At 57.7% G+C, this 22,064-nt stretch overlaps 1 protein-coding gene across 5 annotated transcripts; it reads right to left on the bottom strand.

Moving 5' to 3' along the window:
- Nucleotides 1–305: 305 nt before the first annotated feature.
- ADCY6 (adenylate cyclase 6) lies at nucleotides 306–21,682 on the bottom strand. Of its 5 annotated transcripts, XM_027542714.1 has the most exons (23): nucleotides 19,225–20,129; nucleotides 14,963–15,821; nucleotides 11,339–11,488; nucleotides 10,823–10,944; nucleotides 10,622–10,733; nucleotides 10,171–10,298; nucleotides 9,506–9,664; nucleotides 9,290–9,431; nucleotides 9,052–9,180; nucleotides 8,753–8,778; nucleotides 8,373–8,520; nucleotides 8,080–8,177; nucleotides 7,818–7,905; nucleotides 7,553–7,669; nucleotides 7,128–7,286; nucleotides 6,682–6,860; nucleotides 5,693–5,728; nucleotides 5,481–5,610; nucleotides 4,902–5,165; nucleotides 3,936–4,140; nucleotides 3,007–3,131; nucleotides 2,620–2,780; nucleotides 306–816 (listed from the first exon to the last, which is right to left on the bottom strand). In XM_027542714.1, the coding sequence occupies exons 2-22, from the start codon at nucleotides 15,818–15,820 to the stop codon at nucleotides 2,655–2,657; spliced, it is 3,501 nt and encodes a 1,166-aa protein (XP_027398515.1). In that variant the 5' UTR covers nucleotide 15,821; nucleotides 19,225–20,129; the 3' UTR covers nucleotides 306–816; nucleotides 2,620–2,654. The 5 variants fall into 5 exon arrangements, 4 of the variants coding, with proteins under 4 accessions (XP_027398515.1, XP_027398516.1, XP_027398514.1 ...); XM_027542715.1 differs by lacking the exon at nucleotides 2,620–2,780 and having other exon boundaries at nucleotides 19,225–20,131; XM_027542713.1 differs by lacking the exon at nucleotides 19,225–20,129 and adding an exon at nucleotides 21,587–21,682 and having other exon boundaries at nucleotides 309–2,780.
- Nucleotides 21,683–22,064: the final 382 nt, after the last annotated feature.

Below are 22,064 nucleotides of genomic sequence, written 5' to 3' on the forward strand. Positions count from 1 at the left end.
GGAGTGGGAAATTATTCCCCAATTCCTGTGAGATCAGGATTGTGAGAGATTCCTGAAGGAGTCAGAGCTTGGTGCTTAGTTTGGGAGGGGCCAGGACAGACCACTACAAGGGGTCCTGAGCTCATGCATGGCAGGAGTTAGAGTAACAAATGCTGCCAGGCCTCAGAGTGGTCACGTTCTCTGCACACTGCAGCTTCATCTTAGCAGATGAGAGAGGTCTACAGAACCCCGGCAGGGGACTGCCCTCCACCAGGCTCTGCCACTTCAGACCCAACCCAGGGCCCAGAACAGCTGCAGAGAACAGGGAATTTTACAAAGTTTTATTTTTATTGATATTTAAATATATTAAATATTTCACTGAAATACAATGGTATGCCACCCTCCCCCCGCCCCACGCTGGTTACATTATAAAACCAAAGTCCATGGGCCTCCCATCCACTGACTCCCCCACCAACTGGCAAGGAAGGGGGCAATATCAACCCAGGGGAAATGCATGGCTGGCACTGTGGTGCGGGGAGCCAGGGTGCAGACAGGCCCCTCCACTGGCAAGAAGCAGACACAAGTCACTCACTTTCGCCGTAAGGGAAGCGGTCTTCCACTCTGGTCTCCTTACAGCCTCATCCCCACCCCAGGACCCCATGCAGAACCTTCCTGTCCAGGGCTGTGGCTGAGGGAAGGGGAGCTGACTTCATCTGGACCACCTAGTCTTTTCTCTTCTCCTGCCTTGGCTAATGAAGTGACTGATGGCCCACTTGGCTGATACATGAAGATCCCCCAGAGCAGTCAGTACGAGCCAGAAACAATGTCTGCAAGGAACTAGAGTCAGAAAGGGCATGAGGAAGGGCAAGAGTACCACCTGCCCCTTCCAGTCCCCCAAGTCAGCAACTCTGGGACCCTCTCCCCTCTGCCTCTAACACCTCTGAGACAAAGCGATCTTCAAGCAAAACTGTGGCCAATGCCTCAGCTTAAACAGGTACAGAGAAACCAAAGCACCGACTCATTCAGGCCAGAGGCAAGGCTGCAGGGAAGCGGGTGAAAGGCAGGCGCGGACAGGAAGGGAATCGAAGGCCCAGCCCTCCTAACCCTCCTGCCAGCCCCCGGCAGGCTTCATGGGGACTGGGGAGCCTGGAGCACACTGGGCTCAGGCTGTAGACTGGGGACGGCTGAGGTCCGGGTTCCCCTCCCCTTGCCCCTAGTACCAGAATCTGGGTCCTCGGGGGATCCCATGCTACCCCAGCCCCAAGGCTTACCACGTCCCAGGATACCAGCTGGGGAAATCCAGGGGACTCCTGAGCCTCTGCCCACCAAACCCCATAGAGTTCAAGTGCAAGGAGCACGGGGGCTCCAGCAGGCGCTTGGGTCCCTGCCCTAGCAGAGAGTGTCATGCTGCACACGTGGTCCCCACGAGGCAATTAGGGATTTGGCACAAAAGTCCTCTCCCCAGTCACCCTCCTTTTGTTACCACACCCCATCCCACTCCTGTGCAAACTGGGCATCTGTCTCCATCCCTTGAAATCAGACATCCTGCCTTAATTCCCAGAAGACAGAAGCCCACAGGAAAGAGGCAACCCAGGGTGGAGAGTCGAGGAGCAGGAGCGCAAGGACACACAGACCTGGAAAACAGACACACACACAGACCACCGTGCACACACAGTACACAGACACACAGGCCCTCCCCAGTGCCAGGTCTGGGAGGACGGGTCTAGGATCAGGGTCGTCTTCCTCCAGGCCCTGGCCCTGTTCTATTTGGCAACAGAAGGGGTAGAGACGCTCTGTGTCCCTTGCAGCAGACAGCAAGAGTGCGCGGGGGCAGAGCGGCCTGATCCTGACCTTCGGAGTCTGGCACCACCCCCATCCCTGGCTGGCCTGCTCTCTTTGGCACCTGCAGGCGAACATCCACCTTCCAGTCTTCTAATGCCCTCATGCACATTCCTGCTCCCTCCTGGGTGTTTTCACAGTACCAATGAGACCAGATGCCCCTCTCCCTGGAGCTGTGCAGGAACTGGGGCTAATCTGAGCTGTCAGAAGTCCCTTTGTTCCCCTTTGGGGACAGATCGTGGGACTAGGATTTGGCAAATGGAAACGTTCCCCTGAAATATGGACAGAGCTGGGTCTCCCGAGCCTCTCCCTCCTTGGCCCTGTGTCCCTGAGGGAGACCTGACCGGGTGGGGAGGGCCCAGGACCCATGCTGGGGATGCAGGCACAGCAAAGGCAAGCGTGGAACAGGCACTCTTCAAGCCTGCCCCAGTCTTTGTACAAAAGATTCCCAGGAAAAAGGGAAAGGAAGGGCCCAGCCCTGAGCCGGCTGCCCAGACGGACAGGGAAAGGGGAGGTGTGACAAGCTGCCATTTTAATCTCTCAGGTAGGAAGGATCCCCCCACCTGTGCTGCTGCCCCCTCCCCTGCTCCCAAAAGCTGGAAGAAAGGAGGGAAAACAACCCTACCCTAGTTTTAAAAAGTTACTTGCATAATCCTCTTGGTATCCCCTCGTTCACCAGCCTGAGGACGTAGTTGAACACAGCCTGCTGGGGTGTTCCCTTTGTGATCAGCAGGGTCTGGAGGCTCAGTGCCCCCTGCCACAGCTTCCCCCAGCGAGCCCAGAGTCCACACAAATGCCCACCTTGGTCCTTTCAGTTGATCTGTAGCTGGGCCCTGCTAACTCCTGGGGCCCCCATTGAGGAAGTAGGTGGTCATCTCCCCCTTGCCCTTCACCTTGACCACCCCTCGACATTCCAGCTGGTAGCCCTTGGCCGCTAGAACCTGGTACAGGTCCGTGGTCACCTGGGGGGGCGGGGTGGGGGGGGGGAACCTGCTTAGGCCAGGATCCTTCCTGCTGCATTTGCAGGGTCCCAGGGGTTCTCTGGTCATGCTACTATCTGCCCCCATAACCCCCTCCACCAAACACAGAATATCGCCACCCTACCCCTGTCCTGGCTGACTGCAGAGGGGGCCCTGTGGAAGCTCCCCACACCAGACCCCTCCCAGCTTCCGCTTACAACCCCCTCACCTGGATTCGGTCGGGGACCCCGGTGCTGTCCATTCGACTCGAGACATTCACTGTGTTCCCCCAGATGTCATACTGTGGCTTCCGAGCCCCAATGACGCCTGCCACAACTGGGCCCATGTTCAGTCCTGGGGTGGGTAAAAGTAAGAAATTGAGAGCAGTGGATGTTCCCCAGTCAGCCCAGGGAGGCACCACCTCCTGGCACCTTTAGAAGGACCCAGAGAAGAATGGAAAAGGGACAAGTCTCCTGGTTGTAAAGAATGCCAAGGAGCTCCCCTGAGTCAGAAGGGCTATGCCAAAACAGCAGCTAATCCAACAAAGGTTCATGCTGTGCCAATCGCTCTATAAGCATTCTATACTATCTCAGCCTCTCAACAGCCCTACAAGGTAGGGCTCATCATCCCCATTTTATAGAAAAGGTACCTGAAGCTTACAGAAGTTAGGTGACTTGCTAAATAAGCCCATAAGTGGAAGAGCCAGAATTCAAACCAGACATTCTGACTCGAGAACCCACGCTATTAACAACTCCCATCCACCGGCTCATCTGGGAGCAAGTTCCTCTTATCAGACCAGCCACAGATGGGGACATAGGTACTGGTATCTACATAAACCTGGTCTTGAATCCCAGTTCAGCCATAACTAGTTGTGTGACCTTGGCTGAGTTATCTACCCATTCTGAAAATCTAACTCTTTTCTGTAAAAGGGGATAATAATGTGAGAATTGATATATGTTTAAAAAAAAAAATCTGAGACAATGCTTAGCACATAGGAGGCCCTTAATAAATGGTATCTATTCTTAACATCAGATGATATAGGGAGCAGGAGAAAAGGAAACCCCCATAGGACTCCTGATACACCATCCCCAGCCTGCTGCCTCAGCTTCACCCCAAAAACAGCCCTGGGAAAACGTGCCATGATCCAGGCCTTCTTACCGATCTTCATCTGGAAATTGTTGAAGGAGTGCTCATTGATGTGCTTCATCTGCTCCATGAGCCGCATGGCATAGTCGGCGAGGGCAGTGATGTGGGAGCGGCCCACCTGATCATAGGTGCTGGCGTTCAGCCCAGAGGCAGCCATGTAGGTGCTACCAATTGTCTTGATCTTCTCCAGCTGCCGGAAGCGCTCCTCACTGATGATCTGGACAGCACAGGGGGACCTGGCTGTCAAGGCAGAAAGGCCAGACCCAGTCCTGCCCCAAGGCTCCTTCCTGCCCATGCTCTGGCCCCCTGCCCCACTTCCCTGTCTCAATACTTCCCTCCAGTAAGTGAGCCCCGCTTGCAACTACTGCTCTTGGTGCTGGGCTAGGAACCCGGAAAACGTCTCCCTTACTAGGCAGCCGTCAAAACCCAAGCAGGAACTTGAGCACACAACTCCAGGACAACTTTGACAGCCCGCTACAGAACCCAGAACCACAGAAGGGATATCAGGCATTAATGATTCCAGCCCTCACTTTGGGGGAAAGAGTCCCAGACTGAGGAAGTGCCTTCTCTCCAGACCTGACCTGGATGTTCAGGACGCTTTCTCGTATTTTACTTCCATTTTCTCTATTCAGGAGATCATCCTGATTACTTGGCCTCATGAGGCCGTAGTCTACAGATTACCAGCTCCTTCTTCAATGACATCCACTTGCTAACTCTACTGGCCCCTCCACAGATCTTCACATCCTCCTTTGCTCCCCAGTAACAACGACCCTGCCCCACTGGAGCTGACCCTGCTGCCTGTGACACACTCATATCTGTCCCCAACTCCACTGTGCCTACCTTTACTCCTGCCCTTCACATCTCTGGGTCTCATCAGATGAGCCCCTCCAATCCTTGCCTTCTTATCCAAAGTTCTCCCACTTCTCTGGTCCCCACATTCCCCCACCCTCTGCCAGCACCAACCTAAGGGACAAGTACCTCATCGAAATCAGCAATGATCTCATTGAGCAGTCGCAGGCACTCAACACCCTCGTTGTTGGCCTCCAGCTCCACGTAGAACTCAGAGAAGTTGGCAATGGAGGCAAACATGACGGCCACACATTCACAGGACTGATAGTAGAGCTCGTCGTTCCGGCGCTCCCGGGCCAGGAAGTGGGCGGCCACGTCCTTGGGCAGAATGTTATGTAGCAGCCGCCGGTTGTAGGCCTGGAGCTCCTCCATCTCTTCCTTCTCCCCTGTTGCCTGTGGACACCACACCCATCACCCACTGCCCAACATCCACAAGGCGTGGGTACAGCAGCCAACACCTGGAGAAGGGTATCTAAGGGAACCGCATGGGAGAAGAAAACCAGGGAGAGATGAGGCCAAAGAACAGGCAGAGGGGCCGAGGGGGCAGGGACAGAATGAGGCGGGGGATGGGGGTGGGCACAGGGAAAAAGCATGGAGCCAGGGTGGGCTCAGGGCAGGCTAAACCTTGACCAACCTAAGAGATGCCTGACACGGCCCAGGCTCCGCCCCCAGGAACCACCCACCCACCCCAGAGGCCTGCCCTGTCACCTGCAGCTTCCAGAGGAAGTCCAGGCGGGCGGTGGACTCCACCTGCTGGGCATGCAGGTACAGCGCCAGTGCAAACACCAGCAGAATCACGGGGGTCATGTATTTGAGTGCCACCCTCCCGGCCGCTGGGCTGAGGGAAGCAGAGGCGGGCTCAGTGGCTGAAAGAGGCGTCTGGCAGCCCAGCCCTTTGCTGCCCTGGAGCCCTCACTCACCAGTCCAGCCCATCAAAGGTCTCATTGGAAGAAGCCCTGGCAAGAAGATAGAAGAGACAAAGTCATTGGTTCTTTCTGGGTCGCCAGGTCAGGGCACGGAAGAGGAGACAGAAACTGCATTTACTGAGCACCACAGATCAGGGACCAGGCCAAGGCATTTGCTTATATTAAGAGCAGAGATTCCACTCCTGGCTCCTCTACCCACCAACTATGTGACCTGGCTGTTTAACTCTGTAAGCCTCAGTTTCCTCATCAATACAAGAGTGATCAGATCTAAACAATGTGAGCAAAAGGCTTAGCAAATCCACAGCTATAGAAAGCCCAAGTAGCACAATAAAGACACAGCACAGTCTAAATTCTTAAAAAATGCTTTTAATTAAAAAAAAAGACTTAGCACAGTGCTTGGCATCAGCAAGTCTTCGATAAATGTCAGTTACTATAATCTTTACAGCTACCCTGTGATATAGATGGCACTGTCATTTTACAGATGAGGAAACTGAGGCTCGGAGAAGTTAACTCACCAATCTAAGGTCACACAGCTAATAAGTGGCAGAGTAGGGATTCAAACTCAGCAGGCTGCAGAGGCTTTTTCTACCACACCATATGTTTCTGCCATATAAGGTGTGGGCTTTTACAGAGGAAAAGCCAGTGTTGTCCCAGGCAGAGCCCTGAAGCAGGAGCCCGAGTTTTGGTTCCTTTCCTAGCCGGGGCTCTACCCCAAGCAGCTATGTGACCTACAAGTAGTTAAGAGTGGATATGAAAGCAACACGCAAATGCAAGAGGGAGTTTTTATTTTTAATGTCTAGCCTAAAGACAAAGGGGTTTCCCAGGTCTGGGGTTTCCTTGAGGAGACTGTTGGGGGTCAGGTGCTACCTCCTTTCCCCGCATGTGAGGGATGAGTGGTAGCATGCCAGGGTACAAAGGTCTCTCAACGACCTAGCAGGGTCAAGAGGCTCCTGGGAGATTAAAGGGGTTGAGGATAAACTCACAAGCCGTGGACGCCCAGCAGGAGGTCATAGTTGTCAAAGATGGTGGCTGGGGGACCCAGCAGAAGCAGCACCAGATAAACGAGCCCCAGGACAAAGATCATGGCCAACTTCCCGATACTACTGATGTGCAGGAAGACAGAGCTGGCCAAGAGACTCAGCAACACGTTCCCAATGAAGTACTGCGGAGCGAAGGCAGAGGAAGTCTGGGTGAGGGCAGAGCATGAGGCACGCCGTCACCTGACCTGAGCCCCCCTCGACCACCTCAAACCCAAGCCGCCTTCGCCCTCCACACACCCCAACACCACACCACGCCAGGGCTGCTCCTGGAGTTGGAGACTCTGGTGAGATCCTGGGTCCCCAGTGCCCACCACCAAGCCTGGCACAGAAAGGTCAAGAACTGGTACTGATCAGGACCCCCCCACCCCGCCTGACCACTGCCTGGACACCTCAGGGAAGCTGCAGGTGGGTGCGGTGCCCTCACACAGGGGAGCATCCAGGCCCAGAGAGTAATTGAGCTGCTGCAGGTGGCAGGCGGTAATGTCAGCAGGGGTTAAATTCAGCATCCGGGCTGCGCAAGTTCGTAAGGGGGTGTGGTTACAGGTGAACTGCAAAAACAGGAGGAGAGGAGGTATATATTAGGGTAACTGAGGAGGGGAGGGGTTACCAGGGCCATGCCCAAGTACCTTATATGCCAGGGGCCCAAGTTCTCACTGAGGGATAACAAGAGGCAAAGGGAGCAAGCCAGGAGGACAGGGGTTAACCTCACTCCTGCTTTGGGGAGGAAATGTGTCTCGTTCCTCTTTGTAGCCCCAGCACCCAGAACAGTGCTTGGCACAGAGGAGGAGCAGGAGAATTCTCCCTGGACCTTTACCATGCTGGCAACGGCGGAGGTGAACACAAGCAGGACAGAAAAGATGCCAACTGCGGTGCTATGTGCCCTCGAGCGGACGATACTGCGAGATACACGTTGCAGGGCCTCAGGGAACAGCTGTCAGGAGGCAGGAGACAGAGACAGACCACGTCACCCAACGGTTAAGGCCACCTAGGGCCAGCCCAGTGGCAGAGGCCTCACCTTCTCCTCCCTCCCCACTCCCAGTCTGGCCTCCCCGACCAGCCCTGGAAGGTCCCCCACGTACAGAACCACAGGAGTACACGGCACAAGTCAGCACGGTGACCAGTAACAGCAGGAAGATACTGGCGTGGATCCCAAGCATCAGAGCTGAGCTGGGCGGGAGAGGGCCAGGGAAGATGTTACTCTGGGAGATCTGGGTGTCCTTTCCCACTCCCTGGGCAGGCAGGGGGCAGGCCCCAGGACTGTGTGCTTGCAAAGGTGTTTTAGAAGGGCCTGGGAAGTGGTAGAGGGAAGAGAAGCCCAGCAAGGAGGGGCAGAGCTCTCACCGTGGGAAGACAACAAGCTGGATGAAGCAGATGAAGCAGAAGACCAGCAGGGCACAGGCCACGTAGGCTCCAAAGCGGGGGTCCACCTTGCGTGAGTACTGAGGGAGAGGAGACTGAGCTGGGCACTGCCACTGCCCTCGGAAGGCCGCGTGTTGCCAGTTGGCCCAGCTGAGGTGAATCCCCACAGTGCCCTGTGGTCACCCCCCCGCTCCCCAGAAACTTCTCCTGTTCCCTCACTTGTGCTCAGACCACCCTGCCGGGACCTCCTCCTCCTGCCCTTGCATCCCCCAAACCTTCTTTTCAAGATCCTCTCTCTGGAAGGTGAGCAGGAACCGGCGCACATGGTCCTTGCGCAGCTGATCAATGCTGCGGGCATCAATGGCCCGGCCCAGGAACTCGTCTACCTCATCCTCAGGGTTCAGGGCATCCTGAGCACCCCGGCTGAGGGCAGAGGACATGGCTTCACCAGGCGCCTGACCACGGCCACGTGACAGGTGATGAGAAGGGAGGGGTACGGGCAGCACTCAGAGGAGAAGTGTGAGCGGGGCAGGTGCCACCCAGTCCCACGCGACATGTCTGAAGTCCAGGGAAGAGGGGGATCTCAGCTCCCCACCTCCTCACCCCAGGCTGCAAGTGCCTTCCCCCACCCGCCCTCCTCAACAACTTGACTTACTTGTCTTTGCTGGAATCATCGATGCCCTGGAGAAAGGGACAGAGTGTGAATGAGGTGACGGGCAGGCCACCTTCACCTCTACAGTCCCTTCCTTCCCCACCATCAACACTGTGCTGAGGGCTTTCCCCAGAGACTCTGGGGAGCCTGGGACCCCTGGGATGAAACCAGCCTTCCCATTCCCAATTCCAGAAACTGCAGAGACAACAGCCTCAACAAGGGAGGCAGAAGAGGGCAGGGCAATACTGAGTGTTGAGGGAAATAAGAACCAAGGCCCGGCCCAGGCGCGGTGGGACCCTCACCATCTGGCGGAAAGCCTTGGAGTCCTTGGTCCGGGAGAAGGCACGGTCAGGCACCCAGCGTGGCATCAGCCCTTCCATGGAGTTGGCCCGTGCCCGCTGCAGCTTGGCCAGCATGGCCTTCTCTTCTTTCTGTGTGGATAGCACAGGTACAGGCTGGGAAGAGGCGCCCAGAGAAGGCCTCTGCTTGCTCCTTCCATCTGCCCCTCTCCCCAGCCACCTTCCCCAACCCGACCCTGACCCGTTTCTGGCTGGCTCCCAGGATGAGGAAGGTCTCAATGTGCTGCTCCTTGAGGTAGGCGTTGCGCTCCCCACCGCGGCCCGGCTCCACTTCGTAGTCCCCATTCAGGTACTGCAGCGTGGCCCGGGTGATGTGGATGCGGCTGCGTGGGACAGGCGGGTAAGACCCCAGCTTGCCCGATGGCTACCACCCCTTACCCCCTGGACCCGCACTCACCCGGCCCGGCCCCCGGCCTCCATGTGGTTGGCCAGAGTCACGTCATTGGACCACACATCAAACTGCCATTTCCGCAAGCCAAGGACGCCACAGTGCACACGCCCGCTGTGGATGCCCACGCGCATGTTCACGTTTACACCTGTCACCTCGCGCACCAGCCTGGGAGGAGGCGGCCTGGCTTAGCTCTCAGTAGTCCTCCCCACTCCCAGCCCAGAGCCCAGGCCTTGAGCTCGCCTTGGAGCCAAGTGGCCAAGGACAGACCCAGCCACAGAGCACATGGCACGCCCTTGGCGGGACACAGGTAGGAGGCTGCACGGGGCTCAAGGACAAATCTTTGGGAACCCTGTTCACCAGCAGGGGTCCAGCAGCGTCCTATGGGACTGGGCGAGTAGATGAGGAATCACCACCCTCCCAGCAGGCCTACAACTGGCATTCTCTCCAGCGTAAATCCCCCCTCACCCTGACTCCCCCTGCCCCATCCCAGCCGCTGGAGTCTAAGGTGCACATGGATCTTCACATGGGCTGAAGCCTTTCCACTCCCCAGGCGTGGATCTCCAAGACAGAGAGACAGCCAAGACTAAGGAAAGGTCCTAAGGACACCTCGAAGGGGAGGGGCAGGCGGAGCCCCCCTCAGTCCCAGGAAGGCCGGGGGGGGCGGTGCTCACGAGATAGCCTCGATCATGTCCACCCCCATCTCCACGCAGCAGTGGGCATGGTCTGCCCGGGCCTCTGGCAGCCCTGACACGCAGTAGTAACAGTCCCCTAAGATCTTGATCCTCAGGCAGTGATTTTCCTGAAGCAGAAAGAGGGGAGAGACTGAGCGACTTCACTTTCACTTTTGACGTTCATGCATTGGAGAAGGAAATGGCAACCCACTCCAGTATTCTTGCCTGGAGAGTCCCAGGGACAGAGGAGCCTAGTGGGCTGCTGTCTGTGGGGTCGCACAGGGTCGGACACGACTGAAGCGACTTAGCAGCATCAGCACCTTTACTTTACACCTTTACCACCTAGCCCACTACTCTCAGTGCAGACTCCACGGGCTCTCATCCCCAAGCTGCTGCCAGAAAGGTGCGCCCTCACCCGGTCGGCCCTGCCCCCTAGCCCCAGCACCCTCACCGCAGCCAGCTTGTCGAACCGGGCAAAGAGCTCGTTCAGGGTCATGACCAGCTCCTGCGCTGTGCACTGGGACGCCAGGCTGGTGAAGCCTTCAATGTCCGCAAACAGGATGCTGTGGACGATGGCAGAAGACGGAAGGACGGTGTAGCCCTCAGAGACCACCCCCCACCTCTCCCAGTATCCTCCCCACTCCCACCCTACCTGACATTGTCGTGCTTCTGGATGTAGATCTTATGAAACATCATGTCTTCTTTCTTTGTGCTGATGTCTTCTTTCATCTCCATGGCAACATGCTGGGGCAACACAGACAGCAGCAGCCGCTCCTAGACCAGTGGTTTCAACAGGGCACCACTATCTTCCTGGCCTCATGCTTTAACCCCTCCTGGTCCCTCCACATCCCTGGAACCCTCCCTGACCTCTCTGGAGACCTGAGCTTCCCTCCTGGGACCTAGCCTGACCTTCCTCCGTTAGAGCCCTCGGCAGACACACACCCCAGTCTTCTCTGACAACAGCCCATTCAACCCCTCAGGTGCACTCCATCTATTCCCTCCCCTCCTCTGACAGGCCAGCAACTCCAAAGTCAGAGCGCCTCTGCGCTGCACAGTCAGGGGGAACAATTCACACTATTCCATGGAGTTGCACAAGGTGGCGGATCCAACCTGCAAGCTGTTGGCAGGTGGGGCGGGGGAAGGCCGTGACCAGGGAGAGCAGCCCCACCTGCTGCCGGTTCTCATGCTGCAGGTGCAGCCGGGCCTGGATGTAACCGCGGGTCTCTTGAAATGCCTGGCGCTGAGACACCTCAGCCGGATAGTGTGTGCAGATGCCAATGACATTGGTGCAGAGGAACAGCAGCATGTTGGCTCCAAGCTGCAAAGGGGTGGCAGAGGCAAATGGTGACCACCCCCCCCCACACACAGCTGCAACTAGCTAGGCTCTCGGTAGACGCACTGCCTCAGGGAGGAAGCCAGAATCCTGTGCCCTGTCTTCCCCAAGCCAGCCCCAGCCCTGCAGTCCAGCTCTCCATTCCCCATAAGGGTCCAGCTCCCTGCCTGGCTCACCCGTGGTGAGAAACATGATCTTCTCACAGCTCCTGGGAGTGGAAGCATCAGCCAGGGCCAGGTAGGTCACAGGGCCTGGGCCCAGCACTCTGACTCCCTGCCCCACAAACACCCCAAACAAAAGACACATGCTGCGGCTCCAGCACGTGGTTCTCCTCACAGGTCGACACCCAGGAGATCTGAGCTCCAAATCTTCCTGTGCGTGCCCAGGACAAGTCACCTCATCTCTCTGGGCCTGTCTGCTTGTCTAGAACCTGGAGAGGGACAGTAAGATCTCCAAGGTTCCTCCCTACCCTGACATAAATTAATGTGATAATAATGACTACTATTATTATTACTGGAGCTAATTTGTTGGCTATTTACAACGTGCCTGGATTCTATAGGTGTGCTCTATACATTAATGAATGTTATTTCTTACAACTCTTATGAGATAGGAGCATGATCTCATTTTAAAGGTGAGGGACTCAGGTGCCCAGGATCTCACCGCTGGTAGTAGCTGGTGTGGGACTCAAGTCCAGGACAGTCAGACTCCAGGCTGTGTCCTAACCCTACCGTGCACTACAGCCCACGTTCCCAGGATGCCAACTCACTCCACTCACCAACGCTCTTGAGGCCCACCTCAGAACCCAGGCTTGGGAGTCATTAATTCCACAGACACAAAGAACTCTTCTGAACTGAGATGGGGTGCCACCATGCCTGGCCACCCCCAACACTTGGTCCAGCCAGGTCCCTACACCCTAGGACCCCAACCCAAGGTGTTCCATCCTCAGTCAGCAGCAGCAACAGTGACTGGAGAGCGAGTCTAAGGGAAGCTGGCCTCGGTGATTCTGGAACTTCAGGGGTTAACCTGGCACTTGTGGCTCCACCCCAGAGTTGGCTGGGGCAGGGCTCTGGTTTTGGGAGAAGGGAGGGCAAGAGCACCAACTGGAAGCCAGGAGTTCTGGGCTCTGCCTGGAACCAGGACTCATCCTGCAAAATTGGGCCTGTCACTCAGTCTCTGGGACCTCGGCTTCTTGTTCCTTGGGTAAGACGGAGGGTAGGCCAGCTAACCCCCCACCATTCCCAGCTCCCGCCCTCTAGGATTGGTTTCCCAGATTCCCTTCTCTGTCTAGCTCACAAGAGCCCCCCCTTCCCAGCAGCAGGGGTGAAGAAGGGGGGCACACTATCTCCCTCGGGGGTTTCTAAGAATAGCCCCCAGTGGGGGAGAAGAAAAGGGGGGGTAAAACAGGCAACTTCCCTTCCTGGCCCCAGGAGCCCAAGAGGAAAATGTGAGTCATGGTGGAGGGAAGGGGAAGGGGGACAAGAGACTGAAATAGATCTGTACACAGACCCCCATCCGACTGTGAGAAAAAATGGCTGCCAGGACACTGCAGGACACGCCAGGCTGGACTGGGTCACTGGGTGGAACCGCTCAGTGTGTCTGGGTGAGCGGGTCAGAGGATGAAGGGCCTGGATCTGCAAAGGGGCTGCCCAAGGACCATAGAAAGGAGGCCAGAGCCCCACCCAGAAACCTGAAAGCCAACTGGGTGCAGGGAATCCCCAGTTCAGAGAGAGGTACGGGCTGCCCTGGCCCCAAGGGCTGGCATGGGCCATGGGCAGCTTCTTCCACTTGCCCCAGGAACGTGCGCACTGAGCCCCACTGGCTGGGCACCCTGGAGAGGCGGGAGACTGGTGCAGTCCTGGCCTCCATGGAACTGTGCCTCCCTAGTCAGGCCCTGGGCTTGGCTCTGGGCACCAGGCCAGCAGAGAGGAGGGAAGAGACACCCATCTACCCTAGAAAGGATGGGGGATGGGAGGTCCCACCTCCAAGCTCCTCCTTCCCCAAGAGGGCAGTCCAACTCCAATGCCCAGTGTGACAGCTCCCCTGGAGAGAGATGGGGGGCTAGCAACAGCAGAAGGACCCTGGCCCTTTAAGAGATCTGACAGCGCCCTGCGGGTATGTGCTCCACAAACAAAGTGGCTATAAGGTTACTCTTAAAAAGGTACATTCTGTTCCACAGGCAAGGCAGGGAAGGGCATCATGCCAGGGCACCCAGCTTCTCACCCTGGGAGCCCCAGGCAACTTCCTCTTTGTGGGTGGGGCTGGGTGGGCTACAGGCCACAAGCTCTGGGCAAGGCAGAGCAAGAAAGAGGGCAGCACCATCTAAAGCAGGGGCCAATGGAGGGATCACAAGGAGTGCTGGGGAGCTGTATCGACAGCAGCCCCAAAGGCTCAGCTGGGCAAAAGCCCCTGTGCCTGGTCAGGGGACGACATGAGACAGTCGACTCCACTGGCTCACGTCTCTCTGCCATGGACGTCCCGGAAGCCCCTTCACTGGGTACCATCCCCTCCAGCCTCCCCACACCTCGCTGCAGGTGAGACCACCACCCTATGAGGCTCTACTCCACGCTGGCAGAGGGCAGGGCCCTGACAGCAGCATCACGAGGTGGACACCGTTTGTATCTTCCTTTTACAGAAAGGGAAAGTAAGACTGGGAGAGGCAAGATGTGCTGTCTGCACTCTCACAGAGAAGATTTCAGCCCCTTGGACAACCAGGTCTGCCCGCAGCCAAGCGCTTACGAGAGCCTCACCTCACACACCACTCAGAACCCAGAGGCGGAAGCCCACATGGGCAGAGAGCCTCAAGGCAGTTGCCAGAGCCCTGGTGCTCAGTGGGAAGTAGGCGAGATGAGGTCGGAGCCTAATGCCCCTCTTGTGCACAGTCCCACCCCAAACTACTCCCAGCCCAGGAGAGAAGAGACCACCCATCACTTCCCCTGTCCTCTTGGAGCTGGCCTCGGTCCAGGTGACAGGTGACTCCTCCCTTGCTAACTCCATCGAAAACCTACTCGATGCCCCCGCATTACCGCCGAGAACTGCCTAGAAGGATGGCACCAAGCTCGGAGTCTCAGGCTGGGGTCAGGGGTCAGGGTAGGATGTAGACTCCCCTGCCCTCTCAGACTTGCCCCCACCCAGGGGCTAAACATCACCTGCCCTCCTCCAGCCCTCCACGGTGTCTCTGCAGATGATACTATTTCAAGAGCCTCAGGCTAAAGAGTTGCGGACGGCGGCCCATGGGAGCAGAGCACAGGGTCTGCAGCCTTCCTCCCCATCAGCAGGGCCTTCTGCCCTAGATCCCAGATGGAGACTGACCCCCGAAACCAGGCCTCCCAAGCCCTCCTTCCAGATCCAGCCAGACATCCCTCACCCAGTGTCCATCCAGGGCTCAGCCACCGCCCTGATCACCAGACCCCTTCTCATTCCTGGCCTGATGCCCCCAGGCCTACCTCCCTGACCACCCACCTGCTTCCAGAGGAAGGCGTCACCACGGTTGAGCTGCCAGGCCAAGACCAAGTGCAGGGTGGAGAGGCCCAGGCCGCTGAAGACTGCAGCCCGCATGCGGATGGGAAGGAGTGTGTAGGTGATGTAGACAAAGAACACAGGGCACCAGAGGCCTGCAGACGGACTACGCGGGTCGGCTGCCAGGGCGCCCCCGACCTGCACGGCCGCCAGGATGCCCAGCACCACGTAGCTCACCACCCACATGGAGTCCTGGCGGAAGCTGTGCCGGTTGCACACCACCATGAGTGCCACGAAGAGGGTGGCGGCACAGGCCAGCAGGGCCACGTAGGCGGGCTGAGGGCGGGCAGGCGCTGCGTGGAAGGCCAGCAGCACGGCCGTGAGCAGCACGAGCGCCGCCATGAGCAGCGTCAGGCTGCTCTGGTTCATCTGGAAGAAGTAGCGCTGGTACAGGCGCTCCAGCTTGGCCGAGCGGAACTGCTTCGACTGGAACACCTGCACCAGCTGCCGCCAGCAGGCCCGCCTGCTCCTGGTAGCCACGGCAGGCGCCACCTCCGCTGCTCCGACAGCCCCGGCCACCTCAGGGTCCTCGAAGCCCAGGGCCACCGCCCGCAGCCCCAGCTCCGGGCCCTTGCCTGGGCCCCCCCTCCGGATGAAGGCCTCATCCTGCCAGGGGCACCGAGGGGCAGTGGCGGGCGTCGGACTGGGTGGCTGCGCACCCTGGAGGCAGCTCATGTAGCGGGGCGTGCAGAAGCCACTGGTGCGGGTCCCACGGCGCGGCCGCTGCTGCCCATTGCGCTCCCCCCAGGCTGTTTTCCGTTCATCCACCTTGGGGACCAAGAGGCCGCTAAACCACGACATCCTGCGGGGAGGAAGGGAATGAGACGGTGTCAATACCCTGCTCAGTTAGTGAGAGCCGCCACCACCAGCAGCTCTCACTACCTGAGCACTTCCTGCTGCCGAGCTGAGCGCTTTCAGGCACATCCTCCTCCTAAGATGACTCTGAGGAAGACCAGGGTAGCCCTAATCAACAGGTGAGGAAACCGAAGCACAAACGGGTGGGGTCACCTGCCCAAGGTCAAGCAGCCACACAAGTGTAAGAGCTGAGATGCAGTTCACTTAAACATCCACCTCTTCCCTACAAGGCACTGATCTGGTGGTCACAGACTCGAGCGCCTCTCAGTGTGAAAAGCCGCCTGGCTCAGGAGAGAGGGCACACCCGGTACAGGGGCTAGCACCACCCCGCACTGGGGCACCGGTGCCACTGCTGTCCCAGGGGAATCCCATCTGATTTTTCAACAGAAGCTTTAAAAAAAAAAGTAGACTTTAACACGCCATCTCCTGGTTTTACATGTTGGCAAGGGACTTCCCCGGTGCTTCAGTGGTTAAGACTCCAGTCTCCCAAAGCAGGGGGCCCAGGAGCCATCCCTGGTCAGGGAACCAGATCCCACATGCCATGTGGTGCGGTCAAAAGATTAAAAAAAAAAAAATTAAACTTTGGCAAGTAACCAACATTTCTCAATACTGCAAGCCAAATAAATCACATCTATGGAATGAATTCAGCCTGTGAGCTGCCAATTGGTGACCTCTGTACAAGGGGGGATCTTGCACGCGTGCGCGTGCACGCACACACACCACACACTTCACCAAGTCAAAGTCAAACTCTCCCTCAGGTTCCAGCTTAAACGTAACTTCCTCAGGGAGGTGTCCCAGCGCCCCCACCCAGACTAGGTTTGGTCCCTATTCACTCTCCATGCATTCCCTCTGTAGTACTGATCACAACTGAAACTAAATCATCCCTTGGAAAAGACCCTGATGCTGGGAAAGACTGAGGGCAGGAGGAGAAGGGGGCCACAGAAGACAAGATGGTTGGATGGCATCACTGACTCAGTGGACATGAGTTTAAGCAAACTCCAGGAGATGATGAAGGACAGGGAAGCCTGGTGTGCTGCAGTCCTTGGAGTCGCAAAGAGTCAGACAAGACTTAAGAGACTGAACAGCAACCACAACACCCCTCGTTTATTGTGTGACTCTGCCCCCAGACTCCAAGTGTTACGAAAGGAGGGATGATACCTAGTTTGTTCAGCACTTTATCCCCAGCCCCAAGTACCCTAAGCATTGAGCCTGGCTCATAGTAGGTATTCAACCAATTTATATGTTGAAAAGATAGAAAAAAAGCAAGCTCAAGGGACTAGTTCAGAGAAGCTAACGTGAAACAATAGTGATAATCCTATGATTCTCCATCTCTCTCTCTGCACTCTGCTTCACTTAGCCTCTTTGCTGTTCCCCAACACACCAGCACAAGGCAGCCTGGGACCTTGGTGCTTGCTGTCCCCTTTGCCTAGAACAAGGGCTCCTCCAGGTCACAGCTCAAACACCCCCTTATCAGTGAGCTTTCCCTAACCACTCTATTAAAATAGCAACCCCCTTTCCTGGCGCTCCCTATCTCTCTTCCGAGCTTTATGCTTTATTTTTCTCCACCACTCTTATCGGCAACTGCCATTCTATATATTTTTCTTATTTGTTCATTGTCTGTCTCTCCTAACTGGAATGCCAACCTCACGAGGGCAAAGATTTTGGCTGGTTTTGCTCACTGCCACATCTTCAACACCTAGAAGGGTCTAAATGAATGTTCACTGAGTGGACAGATGGGTTGGGGGATGGATGGATAGACAACACTTCCATGCACTTTCCCTCTGCTTTGAACCAAAACCCTGTGAGGCTGGTCCTGTGGCCACCCAGTGCACAGGACAGATGTGACAGCCAAACAAAACAAAACGAAACTGAGGTCCACTGTCGTCTTACACAGCCGGCCCAGACTCTAGAGATCACGAGTAATCAAGTCAGCCCCAGATCTCACGTCTCTGGGAGGGAAGTGTCTTGACCTGGGGTGGGAGGACTCCCTGACAAAACCCTGGACGTGTCTCCAGCTGAGCCCAGCTCAGAAGGTGAGGGTGAGAGCCCTGCCACCATGGATGCCTGTGTCCCCTCCAGGGCTACACTCCTCCATGGCCACGGGGCACCCTGAGGGGCTCCTCATACTTAAACCTGCAGAGCTAGCAGCACTGACATTTGTACTCACAAGAGGAGTACCCAGCACTTGCCCCAGGTGGCCACAGAAGCAGTGCTTCAAGCTGACACCCAGGGACCCACAGAGCAAAAGGCAGCCTGGGGACCTCTCTGCACATGGGAAACCCCCATTCCCAAGCACACTCTGCCAAGTTCCCTCGGTGTCCTTCAACCCCTTAACATCACCAACAGCACCATCTGGAGAAACAGATCCAAAACCTAAGACTTCTGGTCAGGCTGGCGTTTGGAAAAGGTCACCGAAGAAAGCCTTCAAAACTTCAAAACACTTCCCTGGAAACGGGGTCTTGGGAATGAGACCAGGCTTCAAACCTTACTGTGATTATTTGCTAGGTTCACGGCCTTGGACAAAGTTACATCACCTCCCTATGTCACTTTCTTCATCTGTAAAATGGGAATAAGAAACGTTGCGAGGAAAGAATAACAGCTCCTGCCACACACGTAGTACGCATTTAATAAACATGAGCTCTTCTCCCCGCCTTCCACCACTTTGCACCCAAAAGCCTGTCAATGTCCAAGAGATGGAAAGAGAGGAAAAATCATGAGCAAAACCCCACGCATGCCAGCCAGTCACGTGTCACTATGTCCTCAACTGTCAGTCTCCAGAGCTGCATGAGACACAGCCCAGAGTGAGCAGGTTGCCCACTCCCTGTGATATTTAGCTTCAGTCTCCTCACCCTCACCCGTCCCCTGACCTGTCCTTACCACCACCCCCCCACCACTGGCCAGACCTCTGTTCCCACAGGACCCGTTTCTGGCCATGTTCCCGCCCCTTGGAAGTGCATTCTAGCATGTGGCTTGTACTCACAGAGGAAGGACAGACACTGTCCAGCAGAACGCATGACCCTCCCAAGAACACTCTGACCCCACAAGCGGATAGCTTCGGAGATCTGTAATTGTCCAACCAACTTCAACCATCCCACCCTGGGCTCCACTCCAAGCACTGCCCAACTTGGGAGAACTCACTCCTGGCACCCCATGCCAGGCTGGTACGGCAGGGAACAGGGCAGGGTACTGTTCAAAGCCACAAAACTTCCCTATATGGGCCCCCACCCCTACACGTCCAGGAACCCAACTCTGTGAACCACAGACCACCCGCTCCTCCCCAGATGCAGGCTCCTGAGCCTGTGCCCCAGACCCCTCCTCCCCAGGCTCCTGGTCTCCTTGCTCTCTCTCACCGATCTTCTGCTCCAACGCAGATACAGGCACCTCCAGCTCCATCTGGGTAGCTGTGTCCATGCAGCCTGGCAGACCCAGGCCCAGGGCCCCTGACCCCAAATCTGTATCCTCCAGTGGGTCTGCGACTTGGAGCCTGAAGCAGGCCAGGCCCCAGCCCCAAGGATGGCTGTAGTCGCTGCTTCGCCCTACACCCTTCCTCTACACCCTCTTCCTGGCCACCTCCTGTCCCCAGGACCCCTCTGCCCCTGCCCTCCTTGGCAAAAGGAGGCTCCGGGGGGACTTTAAAAGGACTTCAGAAAGTTCATGGCAGAAGGCGCTGCCCAGGCTGGGCACTTCAGTGCCAGCACCACCCATCAGGCTGGGACGTGGGCCTCAATTCCAGGCCTATCCAGATGTGGATGAGCCCGGCCAGGGCCTGTATCAGGAGGTCCGGCGACCCTTCCCCTCCCTTCCGTAGCCCCTGGTCTCCCTGAAGATGGCACTGAGCTCCGTCCTCCGCCACAGCCAGAAAAGCCCCATCAGGGTCCTCCAGTCACAAGGCACTCGGGGCAGGGGAGGCTGGGGGAAGAGAGTCCACCGCCTGACTCCTGATTCGAGCTTTTCAGTCGGGCCCCAGAGCTGTTCTGAATAAAGTCTGCCTTAGCAGCCAGCCAGCACACCAACCCTTTCTGTTCCCAAGGTCTGGGGTGAGGTGGGTGATTGCAGGCAGAGGGCACCCCTCCCTCCCTTCTTCCCAAGCACAACCACACTCTACCTCAAACTCGGAGACGCACCCACAGCCCGGCTGCAGAAACCTCAGGGCAGCCCCTCCCCGCCGTACATGCCTCTCCCCACCTTCCCCGCCGGCCGGGAACTCACTCTGGGTGGAGAAAGAGAAGCGCCCGGCGAGGGGTGAGGGTGAGAGCCTGCAGCCCCGGACCTGAGTCCACCGTCCCCCATCCATCCCCTCCCGGACTTCCCTCCGCCAGTCCCTAGGGCCCGGAGTTCCCCGCTCCTCCGCGACCACAGAACTCTCCGGGGGCCGCGCGGGAGTCCGCCCGCCGCCGCGCGGAGACCCGAGCGCCGGGCGCCGCCGCCTCCCCCGACGCTCCTCCGCGCGGTCTCACCTGCCGGCCGGGGTCGGCGGCTCCCCGGAGCCCCCGCCCCGCCCTCCCCGCGGGCTGCGGCCGGCCGGCCGGCAGTCCCGCGGTCCTGCTCCGTGCCCGTGCGTCCCGGCCGTGCCGCCCGCCGTCCGCTGTGCGCCGGGCCCGCGCCCCCTCCCTTGTTGTCCAGCGCAGCCGCCCTCTACCCCGGATCCAGAAGTCCCCTCCCCGCCGGCTCCCGGACTCCCCGCCTTAAAGGCACAAGCTCCTTTTGTCTGGGCACCCCCTCCCCCCCACCGCCACCCCGGACGCCCGGCCGAGCGGCCGGATTCCCTTCGGAGGAACGGGGTAGGGGCGAGCGAGACCGAAGAAGAATGGAAACCCTCCCTCCGCACGCCCCCTCCTCTCCTCCGGCCGCTCCCTCCCCCAGTCTTGGGAAAACAGGCGGCTACTGTTCTGGGATCAAGACCCCGGGGAGGAGCCGGCCGGCCGGCCCTCTCCCCACTTCCCTCCACCCCCGGGCTGCCTCCTCTAGCATTCTCTTCCCACCCTCACTCCCGGGGTCCCCCCACGCGCAGGGGAAACCCACTCTCTAGCAGCGATTACCCGATCCCCCTCCCGCCCCCGTCCCGCGCCCAGAGGGTCAGCTTCCTTCCTGTCGGGGTACCCTGGGACTGAACGGGTGCCCAGCACCCACTCCTCACCCCTCCTCCCTACCCCAGCCTCCACCCCGCCATTCCCGCCCCGCCTGCCACGGCTCTGCTCGCTCCCGAGGGAACTCGGTTTAATAATTAATAAAGATTTCATTCCACAAGGCGCCAGGTGTGTGCGGCCTGCTTCCCCACACACCACTTTTTTCCTCTTCCTCCTCCCTCCAGAGCGTTGGCCCCACGTGAATCTCCTGCACCCAGAGCCCCAGGGGGACTGAGGGAAGGGGCACTCACCACGTGGCCCCACTTTCTCTGGGAAGCCGCTCCCCAGCACCTGCCCATACGGAGATACACACCTGCACCTTTCACACACACACACACACACACACACACACTTTTTACCCAAAGGGTTGTCCTTCTCTGTGGAGTGGGGGTGGGGGTGGAGAGAGGGTGCATTGCTAGGGTACTGAGAAATTGTTTGGGACTTTTATTTATTTCCCAGGTTTTCAAGCTGGGAGCTGCAGCCCAAGTAACCTGGATGATGGGAAAATCACGTGGAAACCGCTTTAACCCTTTGAGGGTTAGAAAGACGGTGTAGCCAGAAAGGAGAAGAGGGTGGGTGAACTCACCCAGGATGTCGGTGATTCTGGCTTTAGAGCGGGTGCCAGTCCTCCCGAGCTGGAGAGAGGGCGGCTTGTCAGCCTTCCCCTGGAGGCGGCTCGCAGGGTCCTCAACCAGACCAGTAGTTCATCCTTCCTTTGGCAGCGCCTTCCCCACCCGAGGTCCCAGCCTGGGTATCTGAAGCTGCTCTTCAGACCCAGCCCTCCTGCCCTCCCGCCCTCCCTTGCCCTGTGCTTCAGGGCCCAACTCTTGTCCTTGCCAAACTCCTACTAGGATTTCGCAGCCCAGGACAGAGTCTGAGGCCAGAAAGAGAGGGGAAGAATTAAGAAAATCCCTTTCAGGGGGCTTCCCTGACGGTTCAGTGGCTGAGACTCCGCGCTCCCAATGCCAGTGGACTGGGTTCCATCCCTGGTCACCGAACTAGATCCTACATGCCACAACTAAGACCTGGTGCAGTCAAATAAATATTTTTTAAAAAAAGAAAAA

This window comes from Bos indicus x Bos taurus, chromosome 5, assembly GCF_003369695.1.
Source record: "Bos indicus x Bos taurus breed Angus x Brahman F1 hybrid chromosome 5, Bos_hybrid_MaternalHap_v2.0, whole genome shotgun sequence".
NCBI classification, from domain to species: domain Eukaryota; kingdom Metazoa; phylum Chordata; class Mammalia; order Artiodactyla; family Bovidae; genus Bos; species Bos indicus x Bos taurus.